This window comes from Narcine bancroftii, chromosome 1 (genome assembly GCF_036971445.1).
Source record: "Narcine bancroftii isolate sNarBan1 chromosome 1, sNarBan1.hap1, whole genome shotgun sequence".
NCBI lineage: Eukaryota > Metazoa > Chordata > Chondrichthyes > Torpediniformes > Narcinidae > Narcine > Narcine bancroftii.
This window is the reverse complement of record NC_091469.1, coordinates 289,720,705-289,747,113: the sequence shown is the minus strand read 5'-3', so window position 1 is coordinate 289,747,113 and position 26,409 is coordinate 289,720,705. Positions and strand designations below refer to the sequence as shown.

At 46.1% G+C, this 26,409-nt stretch overlaps 1 protein-coding gene across 13 annotated transcripts in view; it reads right to left on the bottom strand.

Moving 5' to 3' along the window:
* Nucleotides 1-26,409, bottom strand: part of ppfibp2a (PPFIA binding protein 2a) — a 156,421-nt gene that overhangs the window by 32,683 nt on the left and 97,329 nt on the right. For 12 of the 13 annotated variants that reach the window (XM_069903068.1, XM_069903077.1, XM_069903071.1 and 9 more), the window contains 7 exons: nt 22,357-22,449; nt 20,184-20,295; nt 17,723-17,755; nt 8,795-8,856; nt 7,274-7,349; nt 2,798-2,904; nt 1,877-1,941 (listed from right to left, as the gene is read on the bottom strand). In XM_069903068.1, coding sequence (XP_069759169.1) covers nt 1,877-1,941; nt 2,798-2,904; nt 7,274-7,349; nt 8,795-8,856; nt 17,723-17,755; nt 20,184-20,295; nt 22,357-22,449 — 548 coding nt within the window. The remainder of the gene's footprint in view (nt 1-1,876; nt 1,942-2,797; nt 2,905-7,273; nt 7,350-8,794; nt 8,857-17,722; nt 17,756-20,183; nt 20,296-22,356; nt 22,450-26,409) is intronic. The other variant, XM_069903073.1, reaches the window with a different exon arrangement.

The following is a 26,409-nucleotide window of genomic DNA, read 5'->3' as shown; positions in this document are numbered from 1 at the left end:
CAGGTTCATCCCAGAAGAGAAAGAAACAGATGGCCCAGAGGTGGTGGGCTTTATAGTGCTATCAGCTAGAGGGTCCAGCCCAGGTATCAATGAGGTAATTAAAGGGGCCAATGGCCAGGTGTGTGTGGGTTTGACCCTCATTGGCAGGTGAGGTGACTTTCGACTAGGTTCCAGATGGAGAGGATACATGACCCTCCACAATCCACACTCTCACCAGGTTCTAGACGGCAAGATCCGTGACCCTCCACAATCCCACCTGGTTCCAGAGAGGGTCATGTGACCCTCCAAATCCACACTCCCACCAGGTTCCAGTCGGAGAGATCATATAATCCTCCATAATCCGAGCCACGGTGGGGGGAGGGGTGGAATAAATCGAGGGTGAGGATGAAGGTTTGTGGGAATGAGGCGATCAGTGGGTTTAGTTTCTATTTCACAGACACACAAAAAAGCAGGGATCAGAACCATGTGCCTGACATTTGTCGTACGTACATCAAAGGTGTCTGTTACTCAGAGAGTGGTGGGTACCTGGAATGCCAGGGGTGGTGGTGGAGGCTAGTACAATAGGGACATTCAGAAGACTCTTAGACACGCACATGGATGTAAGAAAAATAGGGGATTATGGGTGTGAGGTCATTTATTCAGGTGGGCGTGGGTGATCAGGTCTCTTCATCCATCACAATCTCTGAATTAAGATGTGATCTCTCCTGTTCCCATTCAGTGAAGACTCCATCTTTGAGCTGAAACCGAAGTCGATGTTGAGTTCATGATTATACAAGGGAAAATACTGAAGTGGTTTCCTGTTTTCTTCTTCAGATGCAGTGTCCACATTGGATAGGTCACCCTGGCCATTGATCAGCAGATTGATCTGCCCATCATTTTTAGCTATACCACCATATTTGTAGAATCTGCTTGGAAATACCATCCACCATCTGCAATCCATGGTTTCATGTGACCCTGAATTGGAGGCTAAACAGGTCCTACACCTTGCCGACACCAAAGGGTGTGAGGCAGGGAAAGGTTAGATCATTGTGGAGTAGGTTTACATAGGTCAGCACATGAAGGAACTGTACTGTACTGTAATGTTCTATGTTCCCTATCTCCACATGATCAACTCATGTTCCTTGTTTGTAGGTGAAGGTGGGATGAAGGTGGGATTTAATGGGAACGTGTGGAGAATGATTAATGTAAAAACACAATGTTGGAGAAACTCAGCAGGTCAGTGCCCTTTATGGAGTAAAGATAAAGATACATCACCAACATAATGGGCTTGAGGCCTTCATCAAGGAATGGACAAATGTGGGCAGGCCCCCGAACAAAATTGGGGGGGGGAGGAGGCAGGGGGCACCATAGATCCAAAGGTGGATAAGGGAGGGAGGGCACACCAGCAAATGAGGAGAGGGATATAGGGGGAAAGGGGTTGGAGAGCTGGAGGAAAGGAGACAGAGGGATGGGGAAGGGAGGGAGAACAGAGAGTGGGCTGGCAGAAACCGGAGAAATCGATGTTAAAGTCATCTGGTTGGAGAGCATTATCAATGATTAATATTAAATGAGAAAATACACGGATGCAGGGGTCATTGGTGAATGCAAGGAGGACTGATCCTGAGAGAGAGAGGAACTGGTCTGGTTGAACAGTTCGGTGGAGAACCTGGGCAGCCATGGGAAGGACGAGGTATCTAGCCCCACAAAGTGCCTTTGGTGGTGAGATCCAGAAACAATGTCTGGCTGGCACAGAGATGCATTCTCCCCCCCCCCCCCCCCCCGGTGAGAATATTCCCTCGCATCTCTCCCCTCACCCTCCCAGACCTTCACTGCCCCCCGCTCCTTCCACCCACCCCCATCTTTGGAGAACCCCAGTGCTACCTTTGAACTTGCTTACCTTGGTTCAATCTCAACGGGAGTCAGGTACAACCTGCCTGGGGACGATGGAACACCAAGTGGTACCTAAGAAGGAATTCCAGAAAGATTTACCATCGACAAAAGTCTGAGGAAAGAAGTGGAAGCCCCTTGCTTTTCTGCGGCTTCAGTAGTTCACGACCAATGATTTTCGAAAAAATTCATTCGTGCCAGAGGTGGGAAAAATAACAGCCATTTTGTGGACAGCAAGATCCCACCAGTGACACGACAACTGATAGCTCAGGCGGGAGAAATCCCCATCGGATTCTCTATTCGACCCATGTGTCCACTTGACTGGACCGCGTAACCAGAGGGCTTGTGTGCATGCATCCCCAGCAGTGCAGCCCTCTCTCAGTACACAGATTTGTCTGCACTCAAAGTTCTGGAATCATGGAGAGGTACAGCACAGAAACAGCCTCTTCGGCTGTGTGCAGCTGTGCTGACCGTCAACCGCTCATTAATACTGTCCCAACATTAAACCCGCTTAAACGTTGGTTCCCCTTGACTTCCCACGGATGCTGCGTGACCAGCTGAGTTTCTCCACCACGTTGATGTGTTGCACTTGACCCTGGTGTCTGTGGACTTTCTTGTTCCATTTAATTATTCTCCCCAAATTCTTATCAACTCCCACCTTCATCTACGGACAAGGAGTAATTTTATTTCTCTAAACACCTTGTGCAATTAACCCACCAACTCCGCAGATCTTGGGACATGGGAGGAAAGCCCGGTGGGGGAAACGCAGACTGTCACAGGGAGAACGTGCACACACTGTGCTTGGCATCACCGCTCAAAAGGGTGATTGAAACGCACATCCATCAAAGAAAAATCAGGTCCCTGCCTCTGGGCCAAGATAAAACTGAACAAAAAAATGACCCACTTCAAAAGGTAACTTCACAACCATTACCTCTGCTTTCAATTCTTCTGAGTGGCTCATCTTGGTGGGAGTAGGTGCCTTTGAACAGACACTCAGATCCTCTTCGCTGGTACCCACTTGTAGCTGTTCTGAAGAACCTTTAGCAAAGCAATGGTGGGAAGTTTACTGCATGCTTCTACAGTTCAAAATCAACTTCATCTGACCATACATATACAACTAGACAAAACAGCGCTTCTCCAGACCACGGTGCAAACACATACACAAATGCATATCGTGTGTGTGTGTGTGTGTGTGTGTGTGTGTGTGTGTGTGTGTGTGTGTGTGTGTGTGTAAAAAATACACACACACACATATATATATATATATAGACAAGTATATGATTAGTCAGGTTATCAAGGGTTATGGGGAGAAAGCTGGGGAGTGGGGCTGAGTGGGTACATGGATCAGCTCATGGTTGGGCAGACTCCATGGGCCAATAGGCTTATTTCTGTTCCTTTATCTTGTGATATACACACAGGACACAGGACAAAATGTAACGGTTAGCACAGCACTGTTCCAGCGCCAGCAGCCCAGGTTCGAATCCGTAAGGCTGTCTGTAAGGAGTTTGTACATTCTCCCCGTGTCTGCATGGGTTTCCTCTGGGAGTTCCAGTTTCCTCCCACTATCCAAACCCACTACTGGGTGTGTAGGTCAATTGGGCGGCACAGGTTCATGGGCTGAAAGGGCCAGTTAACGTGTTATATGTCTAAATTTAAGTTAAAATATATATAGTACAACACTCTGATTATCCAAAATCGCATTCTCTGAAATCTTCATTTATCCAAAAAATTTTTTGGATAAATGGGGATATCCAAAACAAATCAGAAATCCTCATTTGACTGAATTTTTTCAGAGCTGACTGACCTCACAGATTGAAAAAAATTTCACTCGACATGATATGAGAACGACGATGGTCCTCATTTCAGGTAACTCCCTTCCCCTCATTGACTTTTCTCTCCAACTCCCCCTCTCAAACTATGCGTCACCGTCTCCCAGCTGCAAGCAGTTGGAACCCCCTTGTCCTGGTGTCGTCAAGGAGAGCAGCCTCTCGGGTTTAGTGTTCCCTCCTGGCACACTGGATGCTGACTCCAAACTCTCCCCTTGGCCTTCTATGCAGAAGGCCTAGGGGAGGATTCGGAGTTGGGACTTGGGCGTTGGGAGCTCCGGTGACTGGGGAGTCAGAAGCCCACTGACTCGCCAGTGAGTGTTCCACCACCCCGAGACACCTCCCTGGGGATCAGTGGCAGTGGTGAGTTCGTGTCAGAGATTGGCGGTGGTGGTTGGGAGGTCACGGTGATGGTGTTGCAGCCAGCGTTTCTTTTGGTGAGAATTACACATTATTTTAATGTTTAACAAGCCTTCTCTTGTTTAAAAATTGATACAAGTGATTTGCTGTTGCTACTGGTCTGTTTTTAAAAAATGACCAGTTATCCAAAAGAATTTTTATCCGACATAGGCCTAATCCCAACCATTTTGGATAATCGGAGTTGCACTGTAGAAAGATAACATTTAAAGTGAATATATATAAATATTTTGATTTGATGATTCTCAGTTCATCAATCTCACAGTCTGCAGGAAGAAGTTATTCCCCAGCCTGGCAGTCTGGATTTTGATGCTCCTGTACCTCCATCCTGATGGTGGTGGGTAGCTTGACCGAATGGTTAGTGTAGCAGTTAGCATAATTCTATTACAGCACCAGTAACCAGGGTTTGAATCTGGTGCTGTCTGTAAGGGGTTTGCATGTTCTCCCCGTGTCTGTGTGGGTTTCCTCTGTGTGCTCCAGTTTCCTCCCACCCTCCAAAGATGTAAAGTGGTTGTGGGTTAATTGAGGTATAATTTGATGGAATGGCTGGAAATGGCTTTTACCGTGCTGTCAATAAAACACAAGATCTAGTGTGCTGGATGGAAAGGGTCCTCAATAATTCTTTGAACCCTTTTTAAGTAACGCTCCCGGTGAATATCGTCAGTGGAGGAAAGGGAGACCCCAGTGGTCTCGACCATTTTGATGACAGAGAACCACAGAACAGTTGCAGGTCCTTCTGCCCACCATGTGCATGCTTCCAAACCGCTGGCCTGTGTGAAGCTTTTAAGAGTGAAGGCGGTGTTCGTGATTAATGGCAGGGTCCTTATCTCCGTGCAGGAGCAGAGGGATCTTGAGGCCAAAGCCCACAGATCCCTCAAAGTTGCCCCGCGAGTTGATAGGGTGGTTAAGAAAGCGTATTGTGTTCTGGCCTTCATTAGTCGGGGAATTGAGTTCAAGAGCCATGATATTACTCTTTAGTTCTAGAAAATTCCAGTTGGACCAAGCATTCAGTTCTGGTCGGCTTGTTGCAGGAAGGATGTGGATACTTTTGAAAGGGTGTAGAGGAGAATAGATCTTATGATTGAGAGCACAAGATCATGGCTAAAAGGTTGCCAGTCAGTGGGTATGTTGCCTTCTCTTCAAGGAGGCTTTGCATCTTTTCCTCTCTCTTCCTATGGCAGAGCTTGGGATAAGGCATTTAGTGACAGGCATGCATGGGACAGGACCCATAGCCAAGTGCTGGCAGCATTGGCCTGGGAGAGAGGAATGAGGGGTGTTGGCCATTTAGGGGTTTATGGTATTGTGCTTTGAAATCAATTTGCAAACCAGTAACACCAAATTGAAACTGGACATTGAACATTTCAAAAAAGATATTACCGGAATAATTTTGTGTATTACAAAGTAAATAAAAGGAAACGTAGTTACAAATCCCTGTGCCTTGAAGCAAGGAGCCCAGGGTTCAGAAACAGAGGAGGGCTCTTGCTGGTTGCAGTAACTGACATACTCCCAGCAACCTCAACCAAACTCTCCATATCCTAACTTCTGAAGTCTAAATTCAACGAAACAAACTATACCCACGTAGAACAATATCTTAAAATTAGTAAAATTCTAGTGCAGTCCAGACTCTTTGGCCCACGATGTTATGCTAATCTATGTAAACTGACTCCACAATAATCAAATCCTTCCCTACCTTAAACCCAGAACCCTCTATTTTTCTTACATCCATGTTCCTGAATCTTTTGAATGTCCCTATTGTACCAGCCTCCACCCACCACCCACCCCCCCCCACCCCACAAGCAGTGCATTCCAGGCCACCAACTGTGTAAAAAAAAAACATACTTTTGATGTCTCCCTTAAACTTTCCTCCCCCCACCTTCTACAGATGTCCTCTGGATTGCTGACCAAAGCAATGAGCAGATATAGGGGGTGGTGGGATACACAAATGTGCTGGAGAAACACAGCAGGTCACACAGCATCCACAGGTAGTAAAGGGTAGTCGATGTTTCGGGCCTGAACCCTTCACCAAGGAAAGCTGGACTGCTTGACACAATGGGCTAGGAATTCAGTCAACAACTGGAGATAATGCATTGGGATGCACACCAAGGACCATCATTCACTATGGAATATAGAACATTATAGCCAAGGGAGCGGTTATTGTCAGAGAAGGCAGAGTCAGAGTGGTAAAAGGTTTTGGCTCCACAGGCTTCAGCACAAACAGGTAAGAGGTGAGGGATAGTAGGGGTTGAAGTAGAAAAGGGCCACCCTTTTCAAGGAACAAAAAGGATTCATCCAATAGGGAAGGTTTTATATATCATGTATTTTGTTCCTCCGGTCATAAACCGTGGGAATGGCAGCCAAGGCAGGGGAATTATTCTTATGCAGGATGTGGGTCATTAGGGAAGCCGGAGGTATCCTTGACAACTTCATCTGCAAGAAGTGCATCCAGCTGCAGCTCCTGACAAACTGAGTTAAGGAATTGGGGCTGGAGTTGGATGAATTTTGGATCATTCAGGAGGCAGAGAGGATGAGAGGCAGGAGAGGGAAAGGGAGCAGCCAGGCAGTGCAGGGCACCCCAGTGGCCGTTCCCTCAATAACAAATATACCATTTTGGATACTGTTGGGGGGGACACAGGAAACAACCTATAAGGGACAGGCCACTGCGATCAGGTCTATGTCACAGAATCTTGTCCTGTGGCAAGGGAGGAGAAGAGGTGAGCTGTAGTGATGGGGGATTCCATAGTTAGGGGGACAGATAAGAGGTTCTGTGGAAGAGACTGAGTATCGCGGATGGTATTTTATCTCCCTGGTGCCAGGATCCAAGATATCTCAGATCGAGTTCATGGCATTCTCTGGAGGGAGGGTGAGCAGCCCAGATGTTGTGGTCCTGCAAGGAAGTCAGTAAGTTTGCAGATGACATGAAAGCTGGAGGTACTGAAGATAATGCAGAAGTTTTTCGTAAGTTACAACAGGATCTAGTCAGGATGCAGAGTTGGGTGAAGAGATTGCAGATGGATAAATGTGAAGTGATACACTTTGGAAGCTCAGACTTGTGGTCAGAGTACATGGTTAATGGCAGAATTCCTAACAGTGTGGAGGGACCTTTAGTACATCCCTCAACACTACGAAGAACCCATCTCACTGTGCCAAACAAACAGAGAGCCTACCTTGAGCCATCAGCATCATCTGCTTCATCAGTTTGCACTGGGCCAGGACGCGGCTCAGCTCCTCGATCCGCAAATCCTGGCCAAACAAAAACCCATTCAAACCGTTGACCCCTTGGCAATGAAAGGAGTGCATTTTTATAACACATTTTGCAGCAAAGCGCTTCGCGGCTGCACAAGTGGGTATCAGGAGCCGCCCAATCATACAAGTTCAAATGGTTTACTTTAGGAGTTCATGTCCCTATCATCAAATTTCTCTTGTGGGTGAGGACAGGCTTCTTAGATTTGATAACGTTGTTCCAAGGCTTCCTAGTGCTTTTTTTTTCAAATGTTGTTTTTGCTTTTCATAGTTATTATTTTTATAGATTAGTATGGGGGGGGGGGGTTAGTATAAAGTGAATTCTTTTTCTCTTGTTCTGTCTGGGGTGTTGAAGACACTATTGTTTTTCATTGGTTGTTGTACATTGTAATCTTGTCAACCATGTCTCCTTATTTTCTCCGTGCATTGTGTACTGTGTTTCATTATCACATCAAAATTCAATAAAAAGATTGGAAAAAGAAAAGGAAAGCAGGGAAACGTTCCAATTGATCTTGGCACAGTAAGATCCCATCAATAGAAAGAGATGGGGAGCAAGCCAGGCCATGGCCTTCTGCAACGAGGAAGTGACGTTGAATGGAGGATGGGAGTTGGCGGAAGTCAACTGTGGAATGGCATCCATGGGATCTTTTGCCCAGGGCAGGTCTCAGCTGATGGACATCACGTCCAAAGTCACTGCACACCCGCAATGCCACACTGGTGCTGCCTCCTGAACCTAGGGTCCAGATCTCTAAACCAGCCATTCTCAACCGGGGCCCCCAGCCCATTTAAGTAAAAACTTTGCTTTCTTTTTCACCTCACGTGACACAAGTATTTTTTTTAAATGTTTTTTATTTAGTCAGTAGGCGAGAAGTACAGGAGACACCAACTGGGTGGGCCGGTTGGTGTAGCGGTTAGCACAATGCTGTTACAGCGCCAGCGATCGGGACCAAGGTTCGAAACCTGAACTGTCTGTAAGGAGTTTGCATTTTCTCCCCGTGTCTGCAGGGGCTTTCCCCTGGGGGCTCCATATTCCTCCCACTGTTCAAAACATACCAGGGATGTAGGTTAATTGGGTGTCAATTGAGCGGCACAGGCCGAAATGGCCTGTTACTGTGCTGTATGCCTAAACTTAAAAAATCTAACTTTTAAACTTGACTGCTGCACAGAGAAGGGAGCCCATAAACTTTGAGTAGGGTCCTAGTGGGGCCAGAGCCCCCCTAAAAAAACTAGGTTGGGAATGGCTGACCCAAACCACAAGCTGCTGCTTTGGAGACGAGGGCTCCCTTTGACCTTCTATCTGAAGCTTCCCCCCACCCCACAACCGTGAACTCCAGTACGACAGAAGGACAGCCACTCCCTTTGGAAGGTGGAGAGTGTCGGAGGTGGGGGTTGTGGTCGGAACGATGGACGGTAATGTGCAGTGGGAAATTATTTGCGGACATTACCTTTTCTTCATTGGCAGAAAGTAATGAATCCAGTCCGACCTTTAGTTTCTGCACCTCGTGGTCTGCAAGAAAGTTGGTTAAAACGTCAACTTGCTGCTTTGGACATGCAAGTCAGAGGGTTCTACAGCATAGAAACAGGCCCTTAGGCCAAACCAGCCTATGTTGACCAAGCTAGTCCCACTTAAACAAGCTGGGCACTGCACATCACTCCTTGATTCTGTTCAGCAAGGATAGCATCTATTAAAATTCAGGAGTAAATCACAAAATCCTGTAGACACCGTGGTTGAGGTAAAAATAAAAAGTGCTGGAGAAGCTCAGCAGGTCAAACAGTGACCTTTATGTAACAAAGGCAAAGATACAGAACCAACGTTTTGGGCTTGAGCCCTTCACCAAAGTCCACCTCACTCGGTGAAACGTCGACCGTTCTTCTCTCTCACTGATGCTGCTCGACGCACTGAGTTTGTCCAGCGGATTGTGATTCCGGTGCCTCCAGTTCCTTGAAACTTCCTCACCAGGAGCTGGTGCTACCCATTTCATTTCCCTGACCCACTCTCACATCAACATGTCTGCTCATGGTCTCGTGAACTGCCTGGACTGAGACCACCCGCAAATTGGAGGAACAACACCTCATCTTCCAGCCAGGCACCCTCCAACCAGATGGCATTAACATCGACTTCTCTGGTTTCCATTAGAAACATCCCTCTGTCACCTTTCCCCAGCTCTGCTTCCACAGAACCAAAAACAACCCTCCCTTCCTCAATCAATTCTCACCCTTCCTCTCTCCTGTGTCCCATCCATGTCCAATCTTTTGCCTGTTGGTCTATACTCCTCCCCCTGCTCTTTCTTCCTCCCCAAGCCCCTGTCTGCTTTTTACTCATACCTTGAAGAAGGGCTGAAGCCTGAAGCATTAATTATATATCTTCACCTCCTATGGACACCGTGAGACTGGCTGAGTTCCTTCAGCATTTCTGTGCTTTTACTACAACCACCGCATCTGCAGATCACCAAATTGTGGCAGGCTCTTTCATTTTGATGGCTGTGCGTGCAATTGGTCCATTGTGATCGAGCCACTTGTCCACCAGTTCCGGTGACCTAGTATTGATCCTGACCTCCCGCGCAGCCTGGGTGGAGTTGGCACGTTCTCTCCCAATAACCCCCACCTCCACCTGCCTCAGGTACTCCACAAACCAAAATTACATAGGGTTGAAGGTTACCTGGCTGGTGCAAATTGTCTCCACCTTGTAGAGGCGGTGGAATCTAGGGGGAGTTGATAGTAATGTGGGGAGAATTAACATGGGTTGAATATAGGATTGATGTAAATGATGTACTCAATTATGTACAATGTATATGATTAATTTATCACTAACAGATTAGATATGTAGAGGTACATATGTAGAGTATAGCACCTACGGGAATGGCAGAAAGTGATTTTCCTGGTTGCCTGAGACTGCGTGTTGCGTGATTTCTGAACTAACGGCGATTTTGAACTTCCATATTTTTTACCCGTTTAGGCCAGTGAGACTGGACAGAATAATTGTTTGGCACAGATTAGAAGGGCCGAAGGGGCCTGGTTCTGTGCTGCAGTGTTCTACGGGTGTGAGTTCTAAGCTCATTCTCTGAACATTTAAGATGATCCTTAAAATCAGGCCAAGCCTGCGTTACCTCTCCAAATATCTCCATTCGTGTGAATGTTCCTATGACGATTTTGCAATGTTAGTGCAATTTGTTGTTGTTGGTGCACCAGCCACAGAAAGCTATTCTACTCCCAACAGTTGATAAAGATAAAGAGATTATTATCATATACGCAAGTACAGTGTACAGAGGCACTGGAATTCTTACTTGCTGCAGCCAAACAGGTAACTATAGTTAAAGAGGCATTACAATAGTATACATTATACAACATCTCTGAAGATCTATCATTGGACCACAGTGCCAATGCATCCTTGAAGAAGGTCTGTCAGCAGCTGTACTTCATGAGAAGTTTGAGGAGATGTGCTACATCACCAAAGACTCATAAATGTCCACAGGTGGACCTGGAGGAGCATTCCAACTGTCTGGTACGGAAGTGCCAATGCACAGGACAGGAAAAAGCTGCAGAGAGTTGTAAACTCAGCCAGCACCATCACGAGCACCAGACTTCACCTCATCGAGGACGTCGACAAGAGGCGGTGTCTTAAGGAAGCAGCCCCCCCCATCCTCAAGGACCCCCACCACCCAGGCCTTGCTCTCTTCTCACGGCTTCCATCAGGAAGGAGGTGCAGGAGCCTGAAGACGAACACCCAGCGGCACAATCCGCCAGCAGATTTCTGAATGGACAATGAACCACAGACATGACCTCACTTTTTCCACTGCTTTTGCCCTAAATTGTTTTTTTAAAAAGAATGTAATTTATAGCAAAACAATGAATTTTGTGACATATGAATTCTGATTCTAAATGACCCCAATATGGAACTAGATAGTAAATATAAAACACACATTTAGTGTAAGCTGAGGTCAGTGTTGTGAGAGTGCAGTTAAAGGTTAGACACAATGTGGGTGATTTGGGTAAATTTGAATATATTTTGGATGATTCTCAATTGGGTTGGGCAGTTTATTACTGGGTGGAGAACTAGCCTAAGAGATTAAGACATTACCTTCACTCCAACTCAGCACAGGTTGTGTGGAATCTAATAACAGCAGGTGTGTGAGTTCAACTTCAGAACCTCCCACAATACTGCACTAAGGGCTACATTTTACACAAATATAGTTTGTTTCCCCACATTCTCACCTAAATTCTTCCCCCTGCCCCACCTGCACATATCCAGGATGTGGGAGGAAACCAGAGTACCCTAGAGAAACCCATGCGGTCACAAGAAGAACATGCAAGCTCTACACGGACAGCACCTGAAGTCAGAATTGAACCTGGGGCCCTGAACCCTCTCGCCCTTACCTTTTTGTTCAGATGCCTGCTGACATTTTTCCATTCCTTGATGAAGGGCTCAAGCCCAAAACATCAGTTGTATCCTTATCTTCGCTGTATAAACACTGTTTGACCTGCTGAGTTTCTCCAGCAGTACACCTTTACTTCAACCCCGGTGTCTGCATTTTTGTGCTTTACTCCTTAAATCTGGGGCACTGGCATCTGTGCTGCCCCAAAGTCACTGGGAGGTGTGCTCCACACAAGGAAGCCTGGAACACTCCTCCATTCTGTCCAAACATCAGCGGGAATTTTTAGGTCAGTAACCTTTGGATTTTTGTTGGTTGGTGATGTGGATAACAAAGCTTCAGGAAATGCAAACCAGCCACCATCTGGTTAGCAGGGACAGCCTCAAGGGGCTGAATAGTCTTGTTTTGATATTCCTTAAAATCCAGATGAGGTGATCCATGTTCGACAGAACAAGTAAACCAAAATAAAATTGCAGATGCTGGACAAAGGAGATAAAAAAATACCCAGAAAATGTTGGAAATACTCAGTGGGTCAGGTAGCAGCTGTGGAGAGAGAAATGGGCAGAAGTTCTGGTTTGTGCCTCTGCACCAGGACCGGCCGTACGGTTCGCCCTGGGACCAGCCGTGTGGTGTGCCCGTTATGATTTGAAGTGGGATCACCATTCTCTTAAAGGACATGCTTTGACAGAACCAAAGGATACTTCAGCCCATCTCACCCTATTGACCTGCACCTAGACCATAGTTCTCTATGCACTTCCTATCCATGTAGCTGTTGAAATTTTTCTGAAATGTTAAAATTGAGCCCACATTTATCTTCAGCTGGCAACTCATTCCACACTCCCACCACTCTCTGTATGAAGAAATTCCTCCTTTTACCAGGGCTGTAAAGTTACCCTAGCGGTTGGCACGACGGTATTATGGCACCAGCGATTGGGTTTCAAATCCTGCGCTGATAGCAGCTCATATGCTCTCGTCATGTCTGCGCGGGCTTCCTCTGAGCTCTTTGGTTTCCTCCACTGTTCAAAAATGTATGGGATTGTAGATTAATTGGGTGTAATTGGGCAGCACGGGCTCGTGGGCCAGAAGGGCCTGGTACCTTGCTATATGTCAAAATTTAAACATTTCACCTTTCACCCTTAACCCATGTCCTCTACTTCTTGTCTCACTCAACCTCGGTGGAAAAAGCCTGTTTGCATTTACTCTATGTATATCATAAGACCACAAGACATCCAGTAGGAGCAGAAATAGGCTATTCAGCCCATCAAGCTTGCCCCGCTATTCAATGAGTTAATCAGTTTTCCCACTCAGCCCCAATCCCCAAACTTCTTCCTATAGCCTTTAATCGCTTGGCTCATCATCAACCTATCAATCTCTGCCTTCACTCAATGACACCCTCCACTACCACTTGTGGCAACAAATTCCACAGATTGACCACCCTCGGGGCAAATAAATTTCTCCGCATCTCTGTTCTAAGTGGACGATCTTCAATCGTGAAGTTGTGCCCTCTCTTCCTAGACTCTCCCACCATGGGAAACAGCTCTGTCCTTGCCTTTCAATATTCAAAATATTTCAATGAGATCCTCCCCCTCATTCTCCTAAATTCTAACGAGTACAGGCCAAGAGCTGTCAAATGCTCCTCAAATTCCTGGAATCATCCTTGTGAACCTCCTTGGAATCCTCTCCAATGTCAGTACGTACTTTCTTAAACAAGAAGCTCACAATGCTCACTGAGGTCTCCCCAGTGCCTTATAAAGCCTTAATATCACACCTCGAATCTTATATTCCTCTTGACGTGAACGAACTCCAACATTGCATTCGCCTTCTTCACCACTGACTCAACCTGCAAGTTTACCTTCAGGCCGTCCTGTACAAGATCTCCCAGGTCCCTTTGCATCTGGAAAATTTCAATATTCTCCCCATTTAGAAATTAGTCTGCCTTCATGATGGCACGATTAGCGCAACGCCATTACAGTGCCAGTGAGGTGGGTTTGAATCCGGTGCTGTGAGGAGTTTCCCTGTGTTTGTGGGAGTCTCCTCCCATCCTTCAAAACATATGGGAGTTGTGGGTTAATTGGGTACACAGGCTTGTGGTCTGGAAGGACATACCATGCTGTATATCTAAATTTAAATTTATAAATAAAAACAAATTAATATTTAAACTCTGTCAAATCTCCCCTCATTTTCTTATGCTCCAATGAATGAAGTCCTAACCTTTTTAACCTTTCCCTGTAACTCAGCTCCTCAAGTCCTGGCACCATCTTTATAAATCTTCTCCGCACATAGTGAAGGATGTAGGTGGGATTCCATTACACGCGCAGATCCTGGATTTTGGCCTAATATTACAATGTTAACACAGCCCAGAGGACGGACAATAGCATTGCCCATGGAACCTGTCTGACCACATGCAGGACCACCACAGTTTGAGAAGCACAAAAGCTGGAGATGCTGCAGAATCATGAGCAGACGAAGGCCCTCTACCCACGGATGGACAAAGGCCCTCTACCCTCGGATGGACAAAGGCCCTCTACCCACGGATGGATGAAGGCCCTCTACTCACGGATGGACGAAGGCCCTCTACCCACGGATGGACAAAGGCCCTCTACCCACGAATGGATGAAGGCCCTCTGCCCACGGATGGACAAAGGCCCTCTACCCACGGATGGACATAGGCCCTCTACCCACGGATGGATGAAGGCCCTCTACCCACGGATGGACAAAGGCCCTCCAGCAATTCAAGAAGTAAAAACAAATTCAAATACTGTAGGAACTCATCCATAGTAGATAAGGATACATTTGCTGATATTTCAGACCTGAGCCCTTCTTCAAGAAACCACAATCTTTTTTGTGCACCATCCAAATCAATTCCAAATTTTTTGTTTTTTATGTTACTTAGGAGGAAGATCTCTGGATTTTTTGGTATATTGTTTTCTGTAATTTTATTTAATATTTGGTTTAGATCTTCCCAAAATTTTTCTACTTTCTCACATGTCCAGATTGCATGAATTGTTGTTCCCATTTCTTTTATACATCGAAAACATCTATCAGATACTGTTGGGTCCCATTTATTTAACTTTTGAGGTGTAATGTATAGCCTGTGTATCCAGTTATATTGTATCATACGTAACCTCGTATTTATTGTATTTCTCACCGTTCCAGAACATAACTTCTCCCATGTTTCCTTTTTTATTTTTATATTTAAATCTTGTTCCCATTTTTGTTTAGTTTTACCATTTGTTTCCTCATTCTCCTTTTCTTGCAGTTTAATTTGGTATATAGAAATGAATAAATGTATTCCATTAGAAAAAATAACATATAGTTTAAGAAATAATATTGAAATATTTGAACAAATATAGGAGCCTTACAGGAAACACAATAGAGAAAACCTACCGGGGACATTCACTACCTAAATTAACGAAAGGAGAAGGAAATGAAAAGAATTGACTCAGTGGAATTTCTTGTTTATTTTTATTGAATGACAACATTGTTTGACTGGTTTAATGTATCCTAGATTTTGTACTTTAAATGGACGGGGAGGAGGTAGGGAGGTAGGGAGGGTGGGATGGGATGAGGGAGGGGGGGGGAGAAAATGGCACTGTATATATTTGAAAAGGAAAAAGTATGTATCATGGTCAATGTGGTTTATGGTGTGAAAAATAAAAAATTAAAAAAAATAAACAAAAAATCACAATCAGAATTTATTGTTCAAGAACAAGTCGTGAAATTAAGCAAAAACTAGGAAGGGTCAGAATGGAGACAGTGCTGGCTGATCCAGAACAACAGAAGGTGTTCATTGGATGATAAGGGTGAGAATTGATTTTGGCTCAGTGAAAGGAGATGGGGAAAAGGGAGGGAGACAGAGCTGAAAACAGGGGAAGAAGTTGGGTGGGGATTTGGTGGGGGGGGGGGTTTAATGAAAGCAAGAGATTTAGGTTCATTTTTTAAAAACACCAACGCTGCGTTTCAGGAAATTATTTCCAATTTCCCAGAATGCAGTCTGTGTAAAAAGTTCGGAACGGGAATAAGGACTCATTCCTGGTCCGACATTTTACCTCCTTGACCCCTACTTATTTTCACCCATTGTCTGCAGTCTAAATTAAATTGCAGGCGACCCGTGAACAATGGGCTAATAAATACCGCACTTCAGACATTCTGTCTAAACCTGCGGCGCGTTGCAGATATTTGGAGATTTGGTCGTTGTTGTGTGAACGGCCACTCCAGGATGGTAGGGAGTCACTTCAGAGGGGAAAAATCACACGTTCGATGTAAAAAAATAAATGTTAATGCCATGCAGTTTAAAAAGAACCACTGTTTGAGACTGGGGTGCAGATTAATAATGGCTGATTTGAATAAATTTGCAATTCAAATATCTGCAGTTTGAAGTGAGAATTGAGGAGAGGGATTGTTCACACCCTGTCAGTTCCAGATTCTGTTGAAAATCCCTTTCCACTGAGCTGCTGGTGCACAGAAAGATCCAACACGAGCGCCTGCAGAGGCTGTGATTGTAGTAAAAGCACAGAAATGCTGGAGGAACTCAGCAGGTCTCGCAGTGTCCGCAGGAGGTAAAGAAACATCATTGACGTTTCGGGCCTGACCCCTTCCTCAAATTACCCAAGGTAATTTTCGCAACCTACATGGACGATCCCACCAACAGATACATCTTCCACTCTCCACCTTCCATAGGGACCGCTCTCTCTGATCCCTCCCCACCAATTGCTCCCTTGGCACCTTCCCCAGTGGGTGCAGGAGATGCTCCACCCGCATCCGCACCTCCTCCCTCACCACCATTTGAGGCACCAAACAGCCCTTTCAAGTGAAGCAACACTTCACGTGTATCCGCAGGAGTTACCTACTGAATCCGGTGCTCCCAGTGTGACCTTCTCTACATCGGGGAGACTGGACGCAGACTGGGAGATCTCTTTGCTGAGCACCTTCGCTCTCTCTGCATCAGTGACAAGGATCTCCCAGCGTTAACCATTTCAATTCTACGCCCCATTCCCATGCTGACATGTCTGTCCATGGCCTCGTGCAGCGTCAAACCAAGACCACCTATAAATCGGAGGAGTCACACCTACTGTTCCATCCGGGCGCCCTCCAGCCAGATGGCAGTGACATCGACTTCTCCGGTTTCTGCTAGCCCACTCTCCATTCTCCCTCTCTTCCCCATCCATCTGCCTCCTTTCCTCCAGTTCTCTACCCCCCTCCTTTTCCATTCACAGAGCCATCCCCCCTCCCTCTGTTTACTGGTGTGCCCTCCCTCCTTTATCCACCTCTTCCCTGTAGGTCTGGGCTCCTCCTCTCCCACCATTTTGTTCAGGCACCTGCTGACATCTTGCTCATACCATGATGAAGGGCTCAAGCCAGAAACATTGGTTCTGTGTCTTTATCTTTGCTACATAAAGTTTTCTGTTTGACCTGCTGTGTTTGTTCAGCATCGTGTGTTTTTACTTCAACCATGGTGTCGGCTGACTTTCGTGTTTTACTTCAAGTACTTTTAGGGTAGCATGGTTAACACAACACTGTTGTAGTACCAGTGATCGGGAGTGGGGTTTGAATCCCGTGCTGTCTGTTTGTACGTCCTCCTGCCTCTTTGTGGGTTTTCCCTAGAGGTTCCAGTTTATTCCCACCTTTCAAAACATACCGGTGGTTGTAGGCCAATTGGGTGTAATTGGGCAGCGCTCCGAAATGGCCTGTTTCAGAGATGTATGTCTCTAAGTTTAAATACAATAGAAATTTAAATTGAAAAATGTAATTAAAATTTTAAAAACATTTAAAATTTACTTGTTTGGCTGCAGGAAGCAAGAATTTTGGACATACATTGATGACAATAAGCGCATCATCACCTACTGAGGACCTTCTCCCTTCCCTCAGTTTTGTCCTCCCCTCTTCGAGGCCTTCTACTTCCTCCCAAACATCCCACACTCCCCTGCTTCCCTACCCCACCCTCCATACCCCTCTTGCCCCAAGTCCAAACCCACCCCCAGCAAGGAGAAGGTTAGAGCTTACATTTGTCTTTGAGTTTTTTCCTGTACATGTCCTCTGCGATGGCCCCGGTGAACAGCACCAGCAGGAGGAGATCGCGGGAGCAAAATGGAAAGGTTAAATGCTGAAACCATAAAAAAGGCTAAATGACAGGAGGGAACTGCTGATGGGGTGGAGGGCCTGCTGACCTGAGGGTTCCCTCAAAATCATAGCACACCTCCCATCCACCGCATCCCCCACCTCCCTCTTCCTTTCCCCATAATACCCTCCACCCTCCTCCCCAAAGACCATAAGACATAGGAGCATAGAACATGGAACATTACACAATAGTACAGGCCCTTCAGCCCATGATGTTGTGCCAAACTATACATATTTTTCCTAAAAAAAAACTAAACCCTTCATACCTCATAACCTTCTATTTTTATAGAGCATAGAATGTTACATCACAGTGCAGGCCTATTCAACACCATTTCATCTTGAGCTGATCCATTTTCCCACTGCATGGCCTTCTCCCCATAAACCTTTGATGCCCTGGCTAAACAAGAATCTGTCAATCTCTGCCTTAAATACACCCAATGATCTGTCCTCCTCAACTGACTGTGGCAACAAATTCCACAGAGTTACCACCCTCTGGCTGAAGAACTTTCTCTGCATCTCTGTTCCAAGTGGACGCCCTTCAATCCTGAAGTTTGCTCGCTTGTCCTAGATTCTCCCAGTATAGGAAACATCCTTCCTATATCTACTCTGAGGCTTCACAAACACTCCAAGGCACCACCAGATTCTCTCTCACACATATATATACCTGAGCCAGCCCCTCCTGAACCAGTCACACGGGAGCCACCAATGCATGAACTGGTTTCAGACTTTTACTGGAATAAAGCCTGTTGTACAGTCTTTCGAGTTTTGTGTTTGCTGGCTGCTACCTCACTGCACCATGCACACGCGTGCACACACACACACACACAATCACTTCATTTTGTTTTCAAGTTCCATCATTATCAGAGTCAGACATTTTGTCATGAATTAGATCAACACGCTACTGACTGGGACAACCTCAAGGCTTGGGGGGGAGTGGGGGGTGGAAAAGTTAGAGAGGCAGGAGATCCAGGGGTTTGAGAGCGATGGTGCAGAAGAGGAGAGACCTGGGGCAGATCAGCTATGATTTTGATTTGAATGGCAGGTCAGGGTGGTGGGGCTGAATGGCTTTCTCCTGCTCCTTTTACCCTGTGGCCATTGTGAAGGCTCACGGCCATCAGCACAACTGGAGACAAAGCACAGACGAACAACCCCCACCCTATCTCCCCCCCCCCCCCCACCGTGAAGGGGCCACAGAGTGAACAAGAATCAATCCAACCAGAAATGATGGAGGCAGAAGGCAAACTGAGGGCTGGTGACGAGAGCTCGGCTGGCTGTGCTGCTGAGGTTAACAAGATGAACTCAGCGCCCAATCCACTCTTCTCAGCTCCTAGAGGCTTGTGTTGGTTTTATTAACCAATCACCCCTGTAGCGCAAGGGAACAGCATCCAGCAAGGAGCTGATGCCATTAAGCCAGGAGAGAGAGAGTGAGAGAAATAAACTGTACCAATGTATGAATCTCTGGGCAAAAAATATCGGAGTTCTTAAACAGCTCTAGGCCGTGCTTCCCAACTCCTTCATGTCTGCATGGGTTTTCCCCTGGTGCTCTGGTTTCCTCCCACCCTCCAAAAACATACCGGGGCTGTAGATTAATTTGGGTGCATCTGGGCGGCACGGATTTAAGTGGCTGGAATCGGCTTCTACCCCGTCTGGCCAATAAAATTTGAAAAAGACAAAGCTGGAAATAGCAGACTGGACAGCAGGTACAGAGAGAAAAAGACCAGCTCGACCGAGACCCTCTCCACGGAGAGTGCTTGTTTGCTATGTGTTGCTCGCATTTACTGCAGTAACAGTTGTTCCAGGCATTAAGGGAGGTTTAAAGTTCAAATCTATAGTCAGAGTACGTACATGATACTACATACAACCCTGAGATGCTTTTACTTGCTGGCCAGGCAGAATGATCACTTATCGGTAGACCAAAAAAATAACTGTACTCAGGAAAAGATATGTACACAAGAGAGAAATGTAGCAAGGAAATGCAAACAAACTGCTGTACAGAAAATAAATATTCAGTAATAAATAATGTGCAAAGTAGGAGTACTTAAATGAGTCCCTGATTGAGTTTTTCGTTGAGGAGTCTGATAATGGAAGAGTAGCAGCTATTCTTGAACCTGGTGGTGTGACTCTTGTGGTACCTAGACCTAGTTTCTGATGGTAGCAGTGAGAACAGAGTGTGTGCTGGGTGGTGTGGATCCTTGATGATTACTCCTGCTCTCTGACCAAGTCCAGGAAATGGCTCAGAAGTTAAAAGTTCAGCTATAAACAAGCGTGGCTCAAAATGGGCAACACCTTCTATTGCTGATGCTCTATGTTCTCACGGGTCAGATAGGGCTGTGGAGATCACACCTACCTCGGTCTGACCCCTCACTCTGCACGGAAGCTCGGGAAGAGAGTTGGCTCTGTAACCGCTCAATTTCAATATCTCTTATTCTGAGCAGTTCCTGAAGATTTTGGATTTCTTCCTGGAAAGGAAGAGAAAATTCAAACCATTGGTAACTTCCAAAAATCAGAAATTTGCTTGAATAAACAGGAGAGTGGTAACTTTAATGGGCTTTCAAAGAATTGTCAGGAACTCCATTTATACCACCCACTATCTAAGGCGAGATGGGAGAAGTTTAAGAAGGTGCTGATGTGGCAAACCTTTCACTTAGAGGATGGCCTGCATCTGGAACAAGCCAGCAGAAGAAGCTGTTAAAGCAAGTACAATTATGATATTCAGCAGAACAATAAGGCTTAGGAGCAGAATTAGACCATTCAGCCCATCAGGTTTGCCCTGCCATTCCAATCATGGCTGATGTATATCCTCCAAACCCTATTCTCCTGCCTTCTCCCCATAAACTTTGACGTTGTCACTCATCAAGAACCTATCAATCTCTGCCATAAATGTCAAATTTCAGAGTACATTCGTGGCCTCACATGCATCCCTGAGATTCTTTTACTGTGGGCGAAGTAATGTAAGAAAAAAACTGTGCACAACATATGTAAAATAAAGAAATGTAAACAAACTGCAATAGAGAGGAAAAAGAATTAAATAAAGTGCACAAGTAAGAGTCCTTAAATGAGTCCCTGATTGAGTTTTTCATTGAGGAGTCTGATGGTGGAGGGGGAGCATCTGTTCCTGAACCTGGTGGTGCGAGTCTTGGGGCACCGATAACTCTTTCCTGATGGCAGCAGTGAGAACAGAGCGTGTGCTGGGTGGTGTGCATCCTTGATGATCGTTGCTGCTCTCCGTCGACAGCGGTCCCTGTAGATGTTCTCGACAGTGGGTTTTTGCCTGTGATGTCCGGGGCTGTGTGCTCTTCCTTTTCAAGGGCTTTGAGGAAGGCGGTGAACCCAATCAGCTTCATTCCATTTGTCAGGTTTGACAGCAGGTCTCATCACAGCTTCTTTGACTGAAGCCTGCGTATGCCCTGTCTTGACTTACCAAAACATGACACCTGGAATGCATGGCTGGGGGTGGTGGCAGAGGCTGGCACAATGGAGTCATTCGATAGACTCTTAAGACAGGTGCATAGATGCAGGAAAAATTGAGGGTTATGTGTGTGGGGTAGGGAAGGGGTTAGATTGTGGTGGAGTAGGTTTATATAGGCCAGCACAACTTCATGGGCTGAAGGGCCTGTACTGTGCTGGGAAGAGCTATGTACCTCACTCTTCTCTGAGTGAAACCAGGGATGAGGGGGTTAGTCTGAGGAGATGGAGTTGTCTGGGACTGTACTGCCTGAAATTTAGAAGAATGGAGGGGATCTTATAGAAACGTAGAAAATTATGAAAGGCATAGTGTGGTGATACCTGCAGGAAGAGCACTGGAGGACACATAACACCCTGGCTAGCTGTCAGTCAACCTGAACTGATGCGGCTTATATCTTGGGTAGATGATTGGCAGCCAACCAGGTGGGGTTTAGCCCATTTAGGTTGACTGATTGACAGCCGGCCAGGTGTTGTCTGTCCTCCAGTGCTCTTCCTGCAGGTTCAGTGGTCGCCCCCTGCAGTAGACTAGTGGTGTATCACCACACATAGATAAGATTGAGGCAGATAAACTGTTCTCATTGGTGGCGAAGACTAGAACTAGGAGATAAGCCTCAAGATTCAAGGTAGTAGATTTAGGATGAGATGAGGAGGAGCTACTTTTCCCAGAAGATGGTGAATCTGTGGAATTCACTGTCCATTGAAGCAGTGGAGGCAACCACTGTAAATATATTTCAGACAAGGTTGGATAGATTTTTTACATACGTGGGGAATTAAGGGATATGAGGAAGAGGTAGGTAGGTGGAGATGAGCCCATCAGCAAATCAGCCGTGATCTCATTGAATGGTGGTGCAGGCACGAGGGGCTGGATGGGTAACTCCTGCACCTAGTTCTTATGTTCTTAAACTATCTTCCATTCCTTGGCCCACATCCCCATTTGTTGAGGATCCTTCAGTTAACCCACTCTACTGTCCATCATACCACACCTCAGTGCATTCCACACAAAATGAAGTAAGTGGGAACTGCCAGCATCAGCGATGGCAAGTGTAAATCTGTACCTCTGTGGCATCCAGTTTTTCTTTGTATTCTATCTTTTCACTTTCTAGTTCCTCCACCTTGGACTTCAGTCTCTGTAGTTCCTGGAGCAAGTTCTGCAAAGTCAGTAAACACGAGTGAAGTTAGCAGAGGATGCCAGCTCGTCGGAACATCTGTACCATGGACTGGTGCCAAGAGCTGACTTAGAATTGGCAGGGTCAGAAAATAAGGATTAGCAGTAGTCTTCAATACTTGACATTGTGAATCTGTGGGAGTTGATTAAGTTATAAGCAATAGCAGGAGTAGGCCATTTGGCCCTTCTAACCTGTGCTATTGTTCATCACTATGACCATTTTCCTGCCCTCTCCCTCACGTCTTTCATTCTTTCTGTATCCAGTGATCTGTTGATCATTTGTTCTGCATTAACACTTACAGAGCGTTTATTGGCCTGCAAGGTCGAGAGTTCCAAAGGCTCAACACCACCTGAGAGAGGAAAGATTTCCTTATCTCAATCCCCCATGCTGATCCCTTATCCTGAGATGGTGGCCCTTGGACACAGACCCTCAGCTAGTGGGTATCAATAGATCTACCTATTACAACTCTGTAGGAATATTAGAAGCTCACAGAAGGCCATTTGAACCATTGAGTCCATCTCGCCATTTCTCTTCAATCCTATTCTCCCCTTTCACCCTGTAACCCCTACCTCCATCTAAAATGCATCTAATAAGATCTCCTGCAATCACACAAACCCCTCTCCCCTCCATATACTCCATCTGCACTTCCCACTGCCTTGATAAAGCAACCAACACCCCATCCACACTCTCTTCACCTCCCCCCACAACTCCTGTCAGGAAGAAGTTACATGAGGTTTCGCACCCTCAGATTCAGCGACAGTTTCCGTCCGGCTGTTATCAAACTGCTGAATGGTCCTCACACTGGTAAAATTATATTTTCTGTGTACCAAACGTCCTCTCTCTGTAACTCTGCATTGTGTTCTTACTGCTGTACTATGTATGGGTTGGCGAGCTGGACTCAAAACAAACATTCTCTCTGTACCTTAGTACATGTGACAATAAACTTGAAACCAGTCTTTTCAATTTCTCCTCATGCCTACCACTACAAGAAGTGAGGCAGTGAATTTTAAATTTAATTTTAAAATTTAGACATACAGCACGGTAGCAGGTCATTTCGGTCCACGAGTCTGTGCCACCCAATTACACCCAACTTACCTACACCCCCGGTACATTTTTTGAAATTTAGTGTAATTTGATCCCAAGGATAAGAATGGTGATTGTATATCTTATTGAGAGGACAGAACACATTCAGAAGGAATGAGATTCCATCTATAACTCCCACTGCCTTGTTAAAGCAGCCAACGTATTAAAAACTCAACCCACTCTGTCCACAGTCTTTTCACCCCCTTTCTCAACAGGTTCACGTGTGAGATCCCATACCAATGGGTTCAAGGACAGTTTCTTTTCTGCCGTTATCAGACTCCAGAATAATCCCCAAAATAGTAAAATTATGTGGCCACTGCAACTCTGCACTTTTGTACCTCGTCTTACTTGTTGTACTATGTACAAGGTGTCTAACTGGTCCGCCCAATGAACAACAACTATCACCACAGCTTTGGTACAGGTGACAAGAAGCTTGAAGAGATGAACAGGCAGCTGTGTGTGGACACAGAAAGACAGATCATGCACAGAGACACAGCCTTGACCCTTCCCAGAAGCTTGAAGCCAGAAGTAAAACTAAAACATATTGGAACCTGCTGAGCTCAGAAGTGGGGACCTTGTGTGCAAACCTGCTCATTAACGACGGGCGCAGTGCTATCAGCATACTCTCAATGTATTCCTCCCCTCCATAAACCAAACATTCTCACCCCTTAGGGTCCTACTCAAAGTTTATGGGCCCCCTTCCCTGTGAAGCAGTCAAGTTTATTCTTTTTAATTTGACTTTTTAAAATTGAACTTGGACAACAAGGTTTTCCAGCCCGCCAGCCCATGCTGCCCCAATTCCCCAATTAACCTACGACCTCCATAGTTTTGGAGGAAACCGGAGCACCCAGAAGAAACCTACTCAGAGTCAGGGAGAACATACCAACTCCTTATGGAGAGTGCCGGACCAGGGTTGTAGGTGCTGTAAAAGCTTGGCGCTAACCATTATGCTACCGGGCCACCCCTGCTGTTTCTCCTCCCTTCTTTCCACCCCTCTGTTTCCCCTCCTTTGTTTAGTTGATTTCTTCTGTACTTCTTTCTTACAGTCTAAATAAAAAACATTTAGGATTTCAGTCTGTGTCCCTCTCCCTCCCTCCCTACCCCCCAACCCCCCAAAATGTGCTGTGGCCCCTAGAGAGGCCGTAAAGCCCCTGTTGAAAATGGCTGGTCTTGGGGACGGATTCCTTTCCTGAAAGCTGACTGATGGACAACCACAGCTGGTTCTCGCAGCCAGGTCAGTGACCAAGGCAGCTCCCCCCGGGGACTGCAGCCGGCGGTATGGATCGAATCTCCACACCCATTCTTCACACCTCGAGCGACTGCTGGAACAGCGGGAAGCCGCTGGGAACAAACCAAATTCGCCTGCGGCTTTAAGATTCAATGAAACCTGGCAGGACCGCGGCCAGGATAAATCTTGGGCAGAACACAGAAATGCGAGAAGCTCAGTTGCTCACGTATCTGTGATAAGTGAAAGGCAGGCCTGAGCCCTTGTCAATCCTGTCACTTTGAGGGTCCGTACTTTCTGCGCAGAGTGCGCTGGCTTCATCGTGATGCCTGGATAGCACGCTTTTCACTGCATCTTTCTATACAGGACCATACCATCAGCCAACCATTGCCACCCATGGAGTTTTGATCCATGTATATTTTGTGTGGGTGACAATGAGTGGTGGGCAGTGAAGAAAGTTACCCAAGGGAATTGTGATCAACTGGAGAAATGGGCTAAATTAGCTATCATTAATGGGGCCCAAAGAGGCCCCCTGGGGGCCAAAGCACATATGGAGGAGCCACGAACTGAAATCATTAAATATATTTAATATTTTTTAATGCCGGTACGAGAGAAGTTTGGAAGAAACCAACTAAACACTGTTAGCATAGAGGTTAGCACAATGCTATTCCAATGACAGCCAATCCGCATTCAGTGCTGTCTGTAAGGAGTTTGTACGTTCTCCTCGTGTCTGCATGGGTTTCCCCCCACCCTTCAGAATGTGCGGGAGCTGTAGGTTAACTGGGGTAGTTAGGTGGCACAGGCTCGTGGGCCAGAAGGGCCTGTTTACTGTGCTGTACGCCTAAATGTAAACTTGACTGGATCACGGGGAAGGGGGCCCATCAAATTTGAGCAGAGTCCTAAGGTGGCCAAAGCTGATAAAAGGTCGAGAGTGGCTGGGGTGAGCAACGGTAAATGGAATTTAATTTAGGTAAGTATGTGGTGTCATGCTTTACTAAGTCAGGACAGGGGGCTTCACAAGATTCAGCAGAGAGGCCATGACGAGACTCAGTGCCGCACCTGACAAGTTCTGTTGGGCTCACAGCCTTCATTAGAGACCCATGAGATAAAGATCCATGGGGAGAGTGGATGTCGTACATTCAGCCAGCGGAAGATTGGAACATTTTGCTTCAAACTTTCCGCAAGGTAAAGCACAGTGATGAACACAGGAGGGTCACTGGAAATTATTTATTCCTTTCCCAGAAGAATAACGATAATGTTTGCTGTCATTCACATTGTACGAGGTGGAAAATCTTGTCATATGGTGCAGGGACCAATGCCTGAAGAGGGCACACAAAATCAGTAAACCGGTGCGGACTCGAAAGGCCAACATGGCCTGTTTCCGCTCCGTAAATGGTTATATGGTTAAGAGTAACCACCTGAGTCTCAACATGGACAAGACAAAATAAATACTGTAGTCGTTGACTTCAGGAGGACCAGGAACGACCACCCTCCACTACACATCAGCAACTATAGTGGAGAGAGTGGAGAGCACCAGGTTCCTTGAAGTTCACTTATCTAGTGACCTATCGTGGACACACAGCATCTCCTCACTTGTCAGGAAGGTGCAACGGTGACTGGCCACAATGATGTCA